General features: G+C 37.1%; 1 protein-coding gene and 1 long non-coding RNA gene across 2 annotated transcripts; both read left to right on the top strand.

Annotated features, from left to right (window-relative positions):
- The first annotated feature begins 224 nt into the window (after positions 1 to 224).
- On the top strand, positions 225 to 5,827 carry LOC140752949 (uncharacterized). The gene is made up of 2 exons (XR_012103527.1): positions 225 to 4,976; positions 5,073 to 5,827. It is a non-coding gene; the product is annotated as an uncharacterized LOC140752949 (long non-coding RNA).
- Positions 5,828 to 10,309: 4,482 nt separating this feature from the next.
- LOC140752948 (uncharacterized) lies at positions 10,310 to 12,672 on the top strand. Its single transcript, XM_073087249.1, has 2 exons — positions 10,310 to 10,933; positions 11,864 to 12,672. Exons 1-2 carry the CDS (start codon positions 10,556 to 10,558, stop codon positions 12,602 to 12,604), a joined length of 1,119 nt encoding a protein of 372 aa, XP_072943350.1. The 5' UTR covers positions 10,310 to 10,555; the 3' UTR covers positions 12,605 to 12,672.
- The last annotated feature ends 4,951 nt before the right edge of the window (positions 12,673 to 17,623 follow it).

Genomic DNA, 17,623 nt, shown 5'->3' with positions numbered 1-17,623 from the left:
TTAATTACTCTTACACATTTAAATTAGGCATTAAATTTTTGTTTTTAAAATGACAGAGATTTATTTTTGTTTTAAAGCTGAAGATGCTATTGTTTTTGTTTATTTAAATTAAAGATTTATACTTGTGATATATATATAATATCTACTATGCTTAATAGACATCTTTTTAAAAAAGGCTGATTAAAAGATTGGTTTAAAAAAAAACCAAGTGATGTTAATATTACAGTGTTTTTAGTTTATGTTTAAGTGAGATTGTGTGGACTTTTTGAAAAGATTTAATTTTGGGATACTCACTGCTTTAATAGACTTTTTAAAAGGCTGGTAAATAAAAAATAGATTAAGAAAAAAGTGATGTTGATGTTTAGTAACTTCAAAGTTATATTTAAGGGAGATTGAATAGAAAGTACTTTGATTAATAAATAAAACTTTTCTTTGTAAGTGTTGTGCTCATAAGCTGATAAGCTGATTTTGTAGTGAAGATCTGATTTTGTAAATCGTATTTTGCTTTAATTATTAAATATTATTTATAAAATTAATAACCAGTTTGATTTCAAAACCGCGCAACTCACTATTAGGTCCCATTTTGACAAGATTGTGGTTAAATCATATCCGCGTAAGTAGCGTGGCGGGTATATTAATCATTGTAACTGATCATTTATAGTAAAAGTATATAGAAAACATCAATTATTACTATCTATGTAAGAATGAACCCAATTGCACTTAAAATAACAATATGAAAAAGTTTTAACTTTCCCGTGTAAAATTTGATCGAATGCAGATACGCGGCCTTTACATGTCCTAGATACGCGCTATTGCACTATCCCCGACGATATGTACCACTATGTAAAATTGTATATTATTTACCCTTTAAAAGATGCAAATATGCACACGTATGGAGTTTCTTGCACCGCTTCTTCTCCATAGCGAAATACCTTCCGAAGCGGTGGTAGTTTGTTGACTTTCGAAAAGTATTCTATATGAATCAATTTTGAAACAATGAGATTTGAATTTGAATTGGATATACTATTGTTTTATTTTTATTTTAATATCAAGAAGAAATAGAAAAACCTGAAGTAACTGCAATAGAAAGAACAATTAGTTACGATAGTCTTCAACCAACTATTACTGATATTATACCTGAAATATTCATAGATATATTAAGGAAGTCTTTAGAAGACGATAATGCAGATAACAACGAAGAAATAATTAGTCAAACAGTGGTAAATTATCAAAAACAGAAGAAAAACAAACGTATTGTGTTTGTGTGAGTGGAGATGAAGATTTTGCCTGGGATTCCAGGTCGTGCAAAGAAACAGATGAGTCTTCAAGTGATATAGATTTCCCTACGAAGAAAAGAAAAACAAGCACATAAGATGGTAAAGTAGGAGAAGCAGGATTACAAAAGAAAATAATAAATAAGAAACAGGTAAGAAAGGATGCTAGATCGATAATAAGAAAGAATGCTAGATCGAAAGGGTGATCTATATGTTAAGGAAGATGTTACAATTGTGAAAGAAAGAGAAATTAAAACTAATCCTAACTTTAACAGCCGATCACGCGCTACGTGCGTCACGCGTTGATTAACTCAGGACGCGTCTGTCGTCTTCAGTACGTGTCTAACTTTCATATTGTCTATTTTAAAACGATGTTCTTGGTCTGTGTTCCGCGTGTATCCCTGAAGGAGTGTGATGCTTTAGCTACGCACACATACTCGATTCACCGAGGTGGTCGTTTGGTGTGAGTGATACAAGCGATCGAATGGCGCGCTGCGTCAGTGCTCCCACGCCGGTATCACGAAAGCACGTCTACGATTTTTGGCTTACGTACTTATCAGCTTGATTCCAATGAAATTCTAGAGGCATTGATGGACGATGATGATTCGGACGTTGCAGAAGCCCCTGATAGTCAAATTATTGTATTTTAGTGGTTTATTTATGTTGAAATTTAGCCTTTTTGCGCCGTACGTATTTTTATTGTTTTTTTTTCTCTTTCCAGACTTTATTCAAGACTTACAAGAGATTGGAAACTGGAACATGGACGGGGTCAGGGTCGTACACTTCGAAGAAATACGAGATCGCACCGCGGTCGCGGTCGCTCGGCGGCGCGCTCGGCTACCCACGGACGCGGCGGCGGTGCCCGCACATCAACAGCACCACTTTCCCTCAGAGAAATAGATGAAGGTAATGGATGGTCATACCAAGCAGTGGAACAACCGCCAGAAAATCCACTATTTCAAGAAGTATCTAGAGTATTGGCTCCAATAGTGATAGTTCGTCACAGTTGGATTGTTTTTTTTTTCCCGATTTTTTTGGAACACTCTCAAGATGGAAACTAACCGTTACGCAGCTCAAATGAAGGCCAAACAAGCAAGAAAAGGCATACTAAAACCTGGCACTATGTTGCACGAATGGAAAGCTGTCAAAAAATCTGAACTAAAGATATTTTTTACTATCGTGATTCATATGTCGCTTGTTCAAAAGGAAAGTTTTGATTCATACTGGTCTACACGGGAAATAATAGCCACTCCATTCGCCGGGAAGCACATGAATTGCACAGATTCCGAGCCATATACAGCTGTCTCCATCTGAATGGCAACGCAAACTAGAAACCCTGTGGTGATCCCGAGTACGACGCTTTTTTCAAACTCCGACCTTTTTTTGATGAGCTGTGTCGGTTGTGTCAAGAGTGTATTTATCCCAAGGAGAACTTGACCATCGATGAGGGCACTTATGGGTTTAGGGGACGAGTGTACTTCAGAGTATATAATAAAGATAAGCCCGATAAATATGGCATGAAAGTTTACATGCTCTGCGACGCGGAAACAGGATATATACTGCGCATGGTTCCCTACATAGGCGACTGGAAATCACTCACATGGCCCACACCATGTAGGCAGTGATTTTGAAAGAAAATTTTGTGGATCACAATTTACGCGACAAGGAATAACGAACTCCCGCAATTTGCACAAGTGGTGCCAAAAAGGACAAAATCCAAACCTCAAAAAATCTTTCAGATTTCAAGTGCAATTTTCTATTAAAGTATGGGCAGGTCTAATTGGTAATATTTTGGTTGGGTCAATTATACTGCCGTCAACTTTAACTGGCGTAAGATTACAAGAACTCTTAAGAGACGAACTTCCTTTACATTTGGAAGAGGTACCACTTGCGATACGCAGAGATATGTATTTGCAAATGGATGGATGTCCTGCACATTATTTTAGAGAGGTCAGAGATTTTCTGAATAACAATTATTGTAATCGCTGGATCGGCTGACAAGGGCCCGTTGGATGACCTGCGCTATCCCCCGACATGACGCCCCTTGATTATTGTTTACGTTCAATCTGGTCGCTAGCAAAGATGCAGATGCTGCTCTACAAATAACTGTTTTCAAGACTCCCTACAGAAGTGCCTTAGCCAAGGCACGTACTCTCTGAAATCAGCAATCACGTAGTACGGTAGCGGCCACAGACCTATATCTAAATAGATCCCGCATGTGTACGTACGAGTATTAGCGTGGTTAAAACTCGGGTTAAAGGAGGTGGATTCAACTCACTTCGATGAAATGTCATTTAGTCCGAAAGTAACATTTGTTGTCATCGGATGTCAATTGACAGCAATAAACATGCCGAATTGCGCTATAATAAATTGTGTAAATTCTACAAGTAAAAGTAGCCGCGATAAAGAAAATATTTCCTTTCATACGTAAGTAACGTTTTTCTTAAAATATGTATTATTTATTTTATAATTAATTATTTAAAATTTGTTGTGGTTTCACAATGACAATTAGTTACTGAGTGTGTTTTATCAAATTTTTAATCCATTGCAAATTTTGGTTACAAAGATGTAAAGCTTCTGTATTAAAACACGCAATGAAAAGTAAAACGATCGATATTGTTCCTTAAAGATGATTGTCATTGGTTATTGCAAAATGAGTACCTGGGGTTGTACATGCCAGTTTCTTGTTCTCGATTATTTAATCGATTTTCGAAATGGATGAATAATAATGTTGTCTTAATAAATATTTTGTAACATATTTTTTTTATTCTAATCATGTTAATGTTTTTTGTTCTTTTTTTAATATTTACCATTAAATTTACAGGTTTCCATTGCGATTGCGAGTGCGCCTACGCACCATCGCCATAATCAAATAACGATATGTTTACAACTTTCTATGAGAACTATATATGTATATAAAACAGTGTAAGCTACCTTAATGTGGCAAGTGTTTTTATTTATCATTTTATGTATTTGTTCTTATGTTAAAAATGAAGCGATATAAGTTTTTCTAGGTCTATTATCCATTTATAATACGGCATATACACGGGGTCTACTGAAGTCGAAGGACTTCAGTTGGTCCCATGCTGAGACTATTTTAACACCAGAATTTAATAAATGTTTAAGCAATATTTATTTTGTATTAAACCTTTTTTCCGTAGACATCTTGTTTTATTTTGTTGACTAAATTTATGGACGACACGGTAGATTTTGATAATGATGATTCGGCGACTTTTTTACCAAAACATTCGCAGAGCACTAGTAAAATAAATCTAGACGATCGATTTCTCGAAAATCGATCTTCGATTTTCGATTTCAAAATCGATTTTTATAGCAGAACCGAATCGACTTTTGAAACGATTTTCTCTCTGACGGAGAATTAACAATGCACATCTCTAAATCTTTCTTGACAAGTGTCAGTCGATCGGATAAAAATGGGTCGCTTGGTTTTCATACAAATTAAGGTACATGTGTCATCTATTTAGATATAGGTCTGTGGTAGCGGCAGATAGCATTCATGCTGAATTAGGCAGACGACTTGTCCTTCCAAATACGACGAGGTGGAACTCTCTGTATGATGCTATTGTCGTTCTCAACAGTATATTGGAAACAAAAAGGCCTTCTCTTCACAGGGTTATGACTCAACTAAAAATTCTAACTTTCAATGACCAAGATGTGACTGTAATGAAGGAGTACTCAAAGGTAATTTCATATATGTATATAGTTTAAATTAACGTTTTAGTAAAGTTATTTTCTTTCCACATCATATCAATACTTATATTAAATACTTATTTACAGGTTATGGCACCTGTCGCGAATGCCCTCGATCGTATCCAAGGAGAAGCTCAAGCATATCTCGGATCACTACTACCGACGATTGCAGCAACTGTCTATAAATTAAAAAATATTAAATCTAAGGGCCTAGTAAATTGCACAGCTTTAGCCAATGCCTTATTAAATGGCATAGAGAAAAGGTTTGGTCCACTCCTGAATGATGAACAGTGCCTACTTGCCGCATATCACCCAAAGTTCCGGTTGATATGGCTGGAAACGTATGACAGCAGTAGAGTGGATGCAGTAAAAAAGGTCATGGAAAAAAAGGTAGAAGATGCTTTACGACAAGAAGCAGCGGAAAATTCGAAGGACAGAGATAGTTTAACTGGCGGAAGGAGCAATGCGAGTAACAACGATGATGACGAGGAGGAAGACTTTTTCAATTCTGTCACTCAGTCTACAGAAAAACCAAAGAGCTCCAACTCTTTAAAGAGTAAAGCGCAAAGTCTCGTTAAATGTGGCTGGATATGAAATCAAAAGACTCGTTCAACGATGCTGCATTCCTCAGGGAACAGATATTCATAAATCTATTTATTAAATACAATACTATTTATTAAATACCTCAAGCGCTGCAGTTGAACGTCTGTTTTCCACGGGTAAAGACTTTTTAACACCAAAACGAGCCTCGCTTTCAGACGAGAACTTAAACATGTTAATGTTCATGTAGGGGAATATGCACCTTATGCCCGACGATTAAATTACACATTTGAATTATACAAGTATTTTGTTTTCTTCCTAACCTGTTAACTTCCCGAACCTAAACCAACAAATTGTATAAGTTCACTAACGCAACGATATAAAAATGCAATTTTACACATATTAACGGATTAACGATTAACGTTAACTTGCGTTAATTCTTCCGAAATGTAACGCTTTAACGCTTAACGACTCTAACTTTTTTGTAGCGGATTAACGATTAACGAAGTTAACTATTTGATTACCGGTGCCCAGCTATGATCATACACAGTTCGGATACACGTTGTCAAATTGTTATAGAGGAACATTTATTTTTCATTGCATAAATGTTCATTAACTGCCATAATTTAAAATTATGTACATTTATAGTATTAAAGTTATTTTAAATAACTTTGATTATAATTAATAACTTCTGTAAGGGATAATACCAAAGAAATCCAATATCGAAAACTCATAAGGTATGATTTAAAAAGCGAAGCTTTCGCATAAATCCACCGTGACAAAATTTAAAAAAGCATATGGACAAAAAACATCCCACAGTAAGGATGATAAGATAAACCGAAATTTAATTGCTAGTGATGGTAGAGTAGCAGTGATGGCCTAGTGGTTAAGAAACGCGGCCTCTCGATCGAGGGGTCCGAGGTTCAAATCCCAGGCACGCACCTCTGATTTTCAAATTTATGTGCGTATTAGAAATTAATTATCACTTGCTTAAACGGTGAAGGAAAACATCGTGAGGAAACCTGCATACCTGAGAGATTTATAAAAAATCTTAAAGGTATGTGAAGTCTACCAATACGCACTTGGCCAGCGCGGTGGACTATGGCCTAATCCTTCTCATTCTGAGAGGAGACCCGTGCCCAGCAGTGGCTGTCCCACTTGTCCCACAATGGGTTGATGATGATGATGATGGTAGAGTTCGTAGTGCAGTCGACAACAGTTGCCGAAACGTGTTGGCTATCCAGCCATTACTCCAGCCACCGCAAGCCCAAAATCCATCTTGATCAGTGCAGCATTTCGAGCCGTCACAGTTGCAGCCCTCAGTCCAGACTTCCGAGCCATCGATCATTCACACCGCTCAGTCTTCAACAGTTACATCTCTGCAACCTGATAACAAATTATGCACCAAGGCGGGTCAATCTTTTGAAGAATGACATTGATAAGAAAATCATGAATCTCTTTATCATGGACTTCCAACCATTTTCTATTGTTGATGATCGTGGCTTTCGGGAACTTTTATCATTCGCTTTTCCAAATTACACAATACCAACCAGAAAATATTTTGCAAATAACATGCTCCCGTCAGTATATGAAAAAACTACGGCCGATCTTTTAGAAGTAAAGCTACAGATACACATGCTCGAAAGTAGCACGAAAGCATGCTATTTTTGAGCAAATGCTATCAAGTAGCGCGTGTGTATTGGGCCTTGCTTGAAAATAGCATGCTAGCTAGTAGTTTGCTAGTAAATCGACCAACTGTTGATTTTTGAGCACGCTACCTGAGGAGCGGGGTAGTGGGGGCTGCGTTTAAAGCATGTCTGAACGTGTTTGCTTTGTAGCATGCTTGTTAGTAGCAAGCAGTGAACTTAGTCAGTTGGTTGTGTGTAAAATGGCGCGTTGGGGAGACGATAAGACGCTAAATTTTGTTATTAATTACCGTAACCATGAGTGTTTGTGGAATCCACGTTCACCTCTGTATAAAAACAACATTGCTCGAAATAATGCTTACGCAGATTTATTAAGTACTATTGACAAGCCAAATTTTACATTAAAAATGTTGAAAAGTAAAATTAAAAATTTAAGATCGGTATATCATACAGAGTTTAAAAAAATAGAAAGTTCAAAGCGATCTGGTTCTGGTGCGTCCAATGTATATAAGCCCACTATTTGTTGGTTTGAAGAAATGCACTCATTTTTGAAAGACTCGAATGAGTATCGTTCAACTACAAGTACTGAAGTTTCTCATGTAAGTATTATTTGCTTCTTCTTTTAAATAAGTTATATGTATAGTTATATCCAACACCGTTAACGATGGCACGTGACCTCTCTTTTTAATTTAATGGCATTTAAAATAGTATTTTATAATATACAAACTTGTGAAAGAAAGAGAAGCGCCGCGCTTCAACATGAAGCTTGCTTAAGCATACTTAAAGAAGGAAAATATCTAAATATCTAAATGTTGATCATATAATTTTGCTAGGGTACCATTTCTGTTGTTTCAAAAAGTTGTGCGTATGTATCTCTAATGGCAACTGCTTGTCGAGAAGCGTGGTTAGTACGTGTCGGTGGTATATTTTCCAAAGCTGAGCGCATTTGCTGCCGCCATGTTCCTGGTACTACACGGCGTTGTTGTAAATCTTCAAAATCGACACACCGTTGTGTGATATACATATCAGAAGTTTTAATAAACCAATTATGTAAGGATATAGCTGCCCATGTAATATCATCAACTTTACTTGGTGTCATTTGTATTGTTTTTAGAAACACTCGAAATCTAGTTACTAAAATCCCAAAAGCGTTTTCGGCGATCCTTCTGGCTCTGGATAAGCGATAATTAAATATCTTTTCTCTCTGGGTAGTTGTTCTTGCATATGGCTTCATGAGATACGGCTTTAAGGGAAATGCGGCGTCTCCAACGATAACAGATTGCTCTGGTATACTTAAAGATTGGCTTTCTAATGCTTGTCCCAAAGATGATCTTGCGAAAATGCCTCCATCAGAAGCTGTTCCATTTGTTCCAATGTTCACATATGAGAAACAGTACTTATCATCAACTAAAGCCAGCATCACAATGCTGTGGTCCCCTTTGTAATTAAAATAATCTGAATTATCGCCCGGAGCAAAAATATTTACATGTTTACCATCCAGAGCTCCAATACAGTTAGGAAAATTCCATTTAGTTTGAAATCCATTTTCGATTAACTTCCATTCATCATAGGATGGCATCTGCAAAACACAAAATACTCAAATTAATAACATTTGTGTCTTATGAGTATTTTTTTTTTCAGGATGACCCGGGATCACCAAATAATGACGACACCCAGCGGTCTAGAAGTGCTTCGCAGTCATTAATGAGCGAAGATAGACCTGACTCTCGAAGCACTACACAATCGGAAATGGAAACTAGACCTCGGTCACAAGTAGGAATTGGACCTATGGTCACCCACTGAGGAAGAATTTAACACGAGTCATTCTAGCCGAAATTTAACATATCAGAGATTCGCTCGCAGAGAAAGAAACGCAGTGTCTACGACAACAAATGATTCAGTAACTGCTGCTTTACAGCGCCTAGAACAAATATCCTCTAATATATATAATCCACCACATTTTGATGAATTTCATTATTTTGGTCTTAATGTAGCTTCGCAACTACGCGCATTAAATTAGCATTAGATGTGCAAGCTGAAATTCAAGCAAGTTTACTATCAGCTAGACGTCGACAGTTGTATCCAAACATTGGAAGCGTATCCATTCCTACTATGTACACCCCAAATCAACCAATTGTAATTCAAGATAATCCAGCTAACTCGCAAAATGTACAACCGTTGCCATCATTTGGACAGGCATCTATTCAAGGTACTTCAGAATACACACAGTATTCATCTAACATACAAAATCAAGACTCTTTTCCGTTACTTAGACGGACATCTATGCAAGGCACTTCAGAAGGAACAGCTGATGTCCTAAGCAAAGCTTGGGATATGTCTTGAGTGATATTTCTCAATTTGATTTTGATTGTTGCTATAAATGTTGATTTTTTAATTAATAAACATATTAAAAAATAATGTTTGTTTTTCTTACCTTATTATATTCCTTTAAAGCCATGGTTATCGCAGCACAAACTTCGGGTATAAATTGAGATATAGTAGATCTTGCCACTCGGTGAAGTGCCTCTAATGTGTGCAGAGAATCTCCAACAGCTAGAAATCTCAACGTGATTTCTAATTTAACTCTAGCAGGAATAGCATCTCGCAGATGTGTGTCACGCTTTTGTAAAGATGCTTCAACTTTTGAAAATAACGTATCAAATTGATGAGGCAACATGCGTAAATGGTTTTTATAGCCCTCGGTATCTTCGTCTCGCATTTCTGCCAACAAACGAGTGCTCGCTCCAAGATTGGCTCTTCTTGCTATCCAATCACGAACCCAAATCGTTCTATTTCTTGTTTTTTTGGTGTTTTTCAGCAACAGTTTTTTAGTACATTTCACCGCGAGCAAAAACACAATTTTTTTGAGTTCAGTACGAATAGCTAATTGATTATTCATTTCAAGGCAGCGCTTGTACTACCAGCAAGAGTTCTGTAGCAAGTGTGACTGGGATGTTTGCTTTGAGCATGCTAATACAGCGGCATACTCAAAACTAGCATGCCAATACCTAGCATGTGTACCCAGTACGACAGCATACTCAATATTAGCATGCTGTCAAGCATGCTTAGTAGTGTGCTACTTTCAAGCATGTGTATCTGTAGCTTAACTCTTGGAGAAGTTCAGTCACTCTGCATAAAGGTACAGTTACACATGCTAGTTAGTAGCACGAAAGCATGCTACTTTTGAGCAATTGCTACTTAGTGGTACGTGTGTCGAAACATTGCTAATAATGAGCATGCTAATTACGAGTATGCTCAAAAATCGACGGCCGTGCGATTTTTGGGCATGCTACCTGCGGCGCGGGTGGAAGGGGGCGTGCTTTTAGCGCGTGTGAACAGGTTTGCTTATTGAGCATGCTAGTAGCGATCAGTCGTTCACAGTAGATGCGCGTGCACAATTTCGCGCCAAAAATGTCTCGCTGGGGCGATGAAAAAACCTTGAAATTTGTAATTTTATATCGGAACAACGAGTGCCTATGGAATCCGCATATACCACAGTACAAAAATAATATTGCAAGAAATAATGCATATCAAGATTTAATAACCAACATGGACGATCCTACTTTGACAGTGAAAATTATAAAATCAAAAATCAAGAACTTGAGGTCCGTTTACCACAGCGAATTAAAAAAAATTGAGAATTCCAAGCGATCCGGTTCTGGTGCCGCTACTGTGTACAACCCATCCATGTCCTGGTTTCACGAAATGCATTCTTTCCTTGGAGACACTGGCGATTACAGGGACCCTATTTCTATGGAATTGGTGAGTTTTGGTTTACAATACTTAAATAAAAATGCACGTAACTGTTAGTAACACACAATTATTTAATATCATAGAATAAGTAGTACAGCATTTTCTATGTATTAATTTAAATCATATGGCCTTGCCACGGTACCGCCTCTGTAGTTTCAAAGAGCTGCGCATAGGTGTCTCTTATCGCTCCTGCCTGTCGAGAAGCGTGGTTAGCGTAGCGTGTAGGTGGTAAGCCTTCCAAAGCAGTCCGTAGTTGTGCCCTCCATGATCCTGGTACCACAACACGTTGTTGTGTATCTTCAAAGTCGACGCATCTTTGCGTGATGTACATATCAGATGTTTTCCGAAGCCAATTGTGTAAAGAGCAGGCAGCTAATGTAATTCTATCGACATTTTTGGGGGCCATATCTATGGCATCCATAAAAACTCGAAATCGTGTCACTAAAATACCAAACGCATTTTCAACGATTCGTCTGGCTCTCGATAAACGGTAGTTAAATATCTTTTCTTTACGCGTTGGAGTTGCTCGATAGGGCTTCATAAGGTATAACTTTAGAGGAAAAGCAGCGTCTGCCACAATAACTGATTGGTCCGGAAAATTGAGAGTATTATTTTCCAAAGCTTGTGCTAAATTAGATTTTTGATAAACACCTCCATCAGAAGCTCTACCATTAGTCCCAACATTTACGTATGAAAAACAATAGTCATCATCAACTAATGCCAGAAGTATGATGCTATGAGCGCCCTTGTAGTTATAGTAGTCAGAAGTATCATCAGGGGCGAATATATTTATATGTTTGCCATCCAACGCTCCAACACAACCTGGAAAGTTCCATTTAGTTCTAAATCCATGTTCAATGCGTTTCCAATCTTCAGAACCAGGAATCTGTAAAAAAAAACAAATAAGTATTTTATAAACTTAATAGATTTTTTTTACAGAGAGACGAGCCATCGCAAGATTCACAACCAAGTGACGCTGTTTCATATTCAAACTCGTTGACGCCGCAATCGATGAATGTGTTATCACCCTCTCCTAGTCCAACTACAGAAGATCGATCACAATCGCGTTCATCTAATAACTCATCAACACGACGTAGAAAAAGAAGCTTACAAGAAGAACCCATTACATATGCTCTCGATCGTTTACAAAATATTAGTTCTGCGATAAATGCACCGCCTAATTACGACGAATTCCATTATTTTGCTCAAAATGTTGCAGCTCAATTGCGAACTCTACCATTGTACGACGCATTAGATGTACAACATGAGATCCAAACAATTCTGACTGCAGCAAGACGTCGACGCCAGTACCCAAATTTGTCTCCCTTTACACAAACAATGACTTTCATACCTCCCAGTACAAACACAAATACAGTCACTTACACACCTCCTACTACAAACACACAGACAATGACTTTCATACCTCCCAGTACAAACACAAATACAGTCACTTACACACCTCCTACTACAAACACACAGACAATGACTTTCATACCTCCCAGTACAAACACAAATACAGTCACTTACACACCTCCTACTACAAACACACAGACAATGGCTTTCATACCTCCCAGTACAAACACAAATACAGTCACTTACACACTTCCTTACGCGTTATCCCAATCAGATTCTACTGTCCCTGAAGAAGATTTGTTGAACAAAGCATGGAAAATGTGTTAAAGTTAAATTTAGTTTAGTAAGTTTTTAATCTAGATTTTAAACAATAAATACTTGATCTAAACTAATAATCACTGGTTTACTTTACTTACCCGCATATAATCCTTCAGAGCATTGTATATTGCATCACACACTTCAGGTATAAATAGAGATATAGTAGACCTTGCAACTCTGTGAAGTGCTTCTAATGTGTATAACGAATCTCCAGTTGCTAGATACCTCAATGTCACTTCCAGTTTCACTTTTGGTGGAATAGCATTTCGCATGTGTGTATCTTGTTTCTTTATAGCGCTTTCAACTTTAGATAGTAACTCGTCAAACTGATGCGGTAACATGCGCAAATGATTTTTGTAACCATCAATATCTTCTTCTCGCATTTCTACTAGCAATCGAGTACTTGCTCCAAGTTGTTCCCTTCTACTTAGCCAATCACGGACCCAAATCTTCCTATTCCTTTTACATTGGTTTTTTCTCTTTCTACCTGAGAGAAGTCTTCGGATGCATTGCAACGATAGCAAAAGAATAACTTTATTAAGCTCCGTACGGATGGTTGTTTCATCGTCCATGTTTGAACTGAGCATGCTAAAATCGCATTTGTGTTTGGAGTGTTTGCTTTGAGCATGCTTATTAAGTAGCATACTTAAAACTAGCATGCTTATTGCTAGCAAATGTAAACAGTTCATAAGCATACTCATATTAAGCATACTTATAGCACGTTTTTTAGCATGCTATTCTAGAGCATGTGTAACTGTAGCTTAACTGTGGACGTATGGTCCACCTCCACATGTGTGTTGATGCTAGCAGTGACTGTGCACTATAATAACGAAGAAGACTTTAAATTGAAGTCTATTCTTCTAGATTGTGTTGCCCTAGAGGAATCCCATACAGCAAAAAATTTAGCGACGGCTATAAAAAAAAATTGTGACGAGTGGCGAGTGACATCGAAAATTCTCCTCGCCGTACCTGATAACGCGGGTAACATAAAGACTGCTATAGAGAGGGAACTAGGGTGGAAGCACTTTCCCTGTTACACCCATACCCTTAACCCTTTGTAGTCTCGTGTAACATTTCTGTAACAAACCTCAATAATCCGGATAAAATATATACTAAATATTTAAGCTCATACAAATCAGTGTCACAGTATTGTAACATACCGCACCGAACATTTTATTACCAACAGCAATCATAGATGGCGCAATATGTCGATTTTAGCGAGTTTGAATTTCGTTCGTTGATGAAAGTGACAAGTTGTAACTCGTTAAAAGTTTGAATTTTATAAAAATATACTAAAAGTGTATAAAATTGTATTGTTTTCGTTGAAACTTATAGGTAAGTAAATGATTATATTTATTTATTAGTTATTAAGGCTTATTTTTACTTTTTACGTGAAAAACGTAACTTTATATGTTTGTAACATTTCTGTTACATTGAGTGACGACGAAAATATTAATTGTAAATAAAGTATGTGGATATTGATGTAAAATTACGTCATATTATTTCAGAATGGGGTCACACTCACTGAAGGATCATGAAATATGTGACATATTGCACCAATATGATAGCGAAGACGGATTAGAGGATGATGATGACAGCGTTCTTGATCCAGATTTCCAACCATTATTAGAAGATTTAGAACATTTTTCTGATTGTGAAGAAGATACTGCAGTTGATATAGATGCAATTATTGAAGAATGTGAACGCAATGAAACTATTGCGGGCCCCTCGTCTGCACATCCTGGACAGCAAGATAGCTATTCAAATAAAGCTTCCACTAATCTAAAGCTAAAAGCGGCAAATACAATGGAGAAAAAAAAACCTAGTTCTAAACGACCAGCAGTTGCGATTTACAGGAAATACTACTTTGCCGCCCAATTTACTTGAGCTTGATACACCTATTCAATTCTTTTTATATTTTTTTCCTAAAGAATTGATAACTTTTATTACTGAACAAACAAATCTCTACATAATTCAAAAAAATCCTAACCAAACCTTTCAAATTACCGAAACTGATATCCAGCAGTTTATTGGTGCAACTTATATGATGTCATTGATACAATTGCCAAGAGTAACCAGTCATTGGAACATATCTATTGGTACACCCATGATTCAAGAAATAATGTCAAAACAAAAGTTTGAAAAAATTAGACAGTACATCCATTTCAATGACAACTCTAATTTACCCCCACGTAATGCAAGTAATGGTGACAGGCTTTTCAAAATTAGACCTATCGTAGAAACTTTGAATAGAACTTTTAGTGGAGTTCCTTTAGAGGCATATCTTTGTGTGGACGAACAGATTTGTTCCACTAAGGCAAGAAATAATTTGAAAAGATACAATCCCAAAAAACCTCACAAATGGGGTTATAAGATTTTTGTTCTAAGTGGGGTCTCAGGTTTTGCTTATAAAATTGAACCTGAAACAGGAGCTGAAAATGTTGTACAACCCGATCAACCAGATTTAGGAGCATCTTCAAACGTAGTCGTCAGATTGGCGCGGTGCATACCAAGGCATCAGAATTATCAACTTTATTTTGATAATTATTTTACTTCCTTGGCATTACTGGAGTACTTAGCTAAAGAGGGTATATTGAGTCTTGGGACAGTACGACGCAATCGTATTCCAGATTGCAAACTACCCACTGACAAGGAAGTAATGAAAAAAGAACGCGGATTTTCCATTGAATATGTGGCGAATATGGACGGAATCGATGTGTCAAACGTTATATGGAGAGACAACAAAGTGGTAACGCTCGTATCAACTTTTGCTGGTGAGTTGCCGAAGGCCCAGGTCAGACGTTACGATAAGGCCAATAAGAAGTACATCAACATTGATCGCCCTCATGTCGTTGGAGAATATAATCGGCATATGGGAGGCGTAGATTTGATTGACAGCATTATGGGAAGGTATAAAATTTTGACAAGAAGTAAGAGATGGCAGGTTCGGATGTTCTATCACTTATTAGACCTGACTATGGCGAATTCTTGGCTGTTATACCGACGAGTAAGGCAGGCAAAAAACTGCAGTGACAAACAAATGTCTTCAGCAGATTTTCGACTTGAGATCGGTGAGACTTTATGCAAGCTAGGCTTAAAACCTAATATCAAGAACCGAAGGTCCATTGAAAATGAGATTCAAGCCAAGAAATACAAGGGGCCAGCGCAACATGTTCCCCCAATGGCAGTAAGGCAGGATCAAATTGGCCACTGGCCGATTTGGATAGAAAAAAGGGTTCGGTGCAAGTTTCCCAAATGTTCTGGTGTATCGCAAACGATTTGCGAAAAATGCAGAGTAGCCTTATGTTATAATAAGCAAAATAATTGTTTTAGATCCTTCCATACCACATAAGTATTTTTTTTTTAGTTTAACTCAATGTTACAGTAATGTTACACACCCTAAAATGACAAATAAATGATTAATAATTAAAAAAATTTTTTTTTTAGGAAATATGTGTTTTTTTATTTGTTTAAACCTCTTATATTCCGAAGTAATTTTAAAATTTTATGGTCTTGGGATACAAAGGGTTAACTTAGCGGTAAGTGATATTTTAAAACAGGAAGAAATTTCGGGAATTATTTCGAAAATAAAGTCTATTGTTAGACATTTTAAGCAGAGAAATGCAGCTTGGGACAAATTTAAAAGATACCAGGAACAGGTGGGTATCACGCCGAAGAGACTTCTCCAGGAAGTACCAACCAGGTGGAACACTACTTATTATATGGTAAAGAGATGCGTGGAGTTAAAGGAACCTTTAAACAACGCTATGATTAATTTGGGAATGAACATTCTAACTAATTATGAATGGACAATTCTCGAACAATTATCTTTGCTTCTCCACCCATGCGAAGAGGTTACACGAGAGTTGAGCGGCCAAAATTACATAACAGGCAGCCTAGTCATTCCTATAACTAAATAAATATATAATTAAATAAATAAATAAATAAATAACTATAGGATTGACTAAAGCCTTAGAAAAGCTTTCAAGTTTTATACCCTTAGAGGATCAATTAAGGCAAGACCTGATTTCAAACATAAAAAATCGTTTTTCAAACCTAAACCGAAGCAAAACTTTCGGCAACGCCATGTTTCTGGATCCTAGATTTAAGTTTTACTTCGATGATCCATATTTCGCGGACGAAATCAAGCGGCGAATTATTGCTCTGGTTCCTGCACAGCACCAACAGCCACATGACGTTGAAGTGAATACGCAAGCTCCCTTACCACCATCACAGGAACCAAAATCTATTTGGCAGGATTTCGAATAAAAAATGCAGGGTACTCAGCCAGAGGGAACAGCACATTCTCGCGCTATCATCGAGGTGCAGCGCTACTATGACGATAAAATCATTCCGCGGACAGATTGCCCAATGGAATGGTGGAAGGAACATAAAGCTGTTTACCCAAATCTTTATAAAATAGCTGCAAAAAAATTAAATGCTATGGCATCGTCAGTACCCTGCGAAAGAGTTTTCTCTGCAGCAAGAAATATAATGAACGACAGACGAACGCGGCTGGGAATTAGAAAATTACAGCAATATTTCCTACAGCAAAAAATGTAAATATATATTAGAAGATTAGAAGTAATGTACAAATGTAAATATTTACCAATGTATATACAATGAACTGAAAACTTTTAAATGCGCCAGCAATTATGACACCCAAATTAGCAAATCCATAACACGCAGTCCTAAGCCCGAATAAAGCATGAAGGAAAATTTTCAGTTTAAATAAAGTATCCTTGTAATAACATTTTATTTTGCATGAGATGGTTAATTATTTTTTTTATTTTTGCATCGTGCACGTTTAATCCGAGCAAGCAAGATGGGACTTCATACCTACCGGTCTCTCATATGCCGCGTTTGCAATATGGTAGGGGGTGGGTAGGGATTATTCGGGTCTCGAGGGAGGAATTTGCCCAGGCAAAGAGTTGCCTGGGCAAATTCCCAACGGAGTAAATACCCCCCGGATTTTTTTAATATTCTTTCATAATAATAATATCATCATATTTCATAATAATAATATTA

This window comes from Epargyreus clarus, unplaced genomic scaffold (genome assembly GCF_041222505.1).
Source record: "Epargyreus clarus isolate Ecla_fem2 unplaced genomic scaffold, WU_Ecla_fem_2.2 ptg000026l, whole genome shotgun sequence".
Lineage (NCBI taxonomy): Eukaryota > Metazoa > Arthropoda > Insecta > Lepidoptera > Hesperiidae > Epargyreus > Epargyreus clarus.
This window is presented reverse-complemented; position numbering and strand designations above follow the sequence as displayed.

Coding starts and splice junctions, on each gene's coding strand:
- LOC140752948 (XM_073087249.1), top strand. CDS start 10,556: ATGCGCGTGCACAATTTCGCGCCAAAAATGTCTCGCTGGGGCGATGAA. Junction 10,934..11,863: donor ACCCTATTTCTATGGAATTG/GTGAGTTTTGGT, acceptor TTTTTTTTACAG/AGAGACGAGCCATCGCAAGA.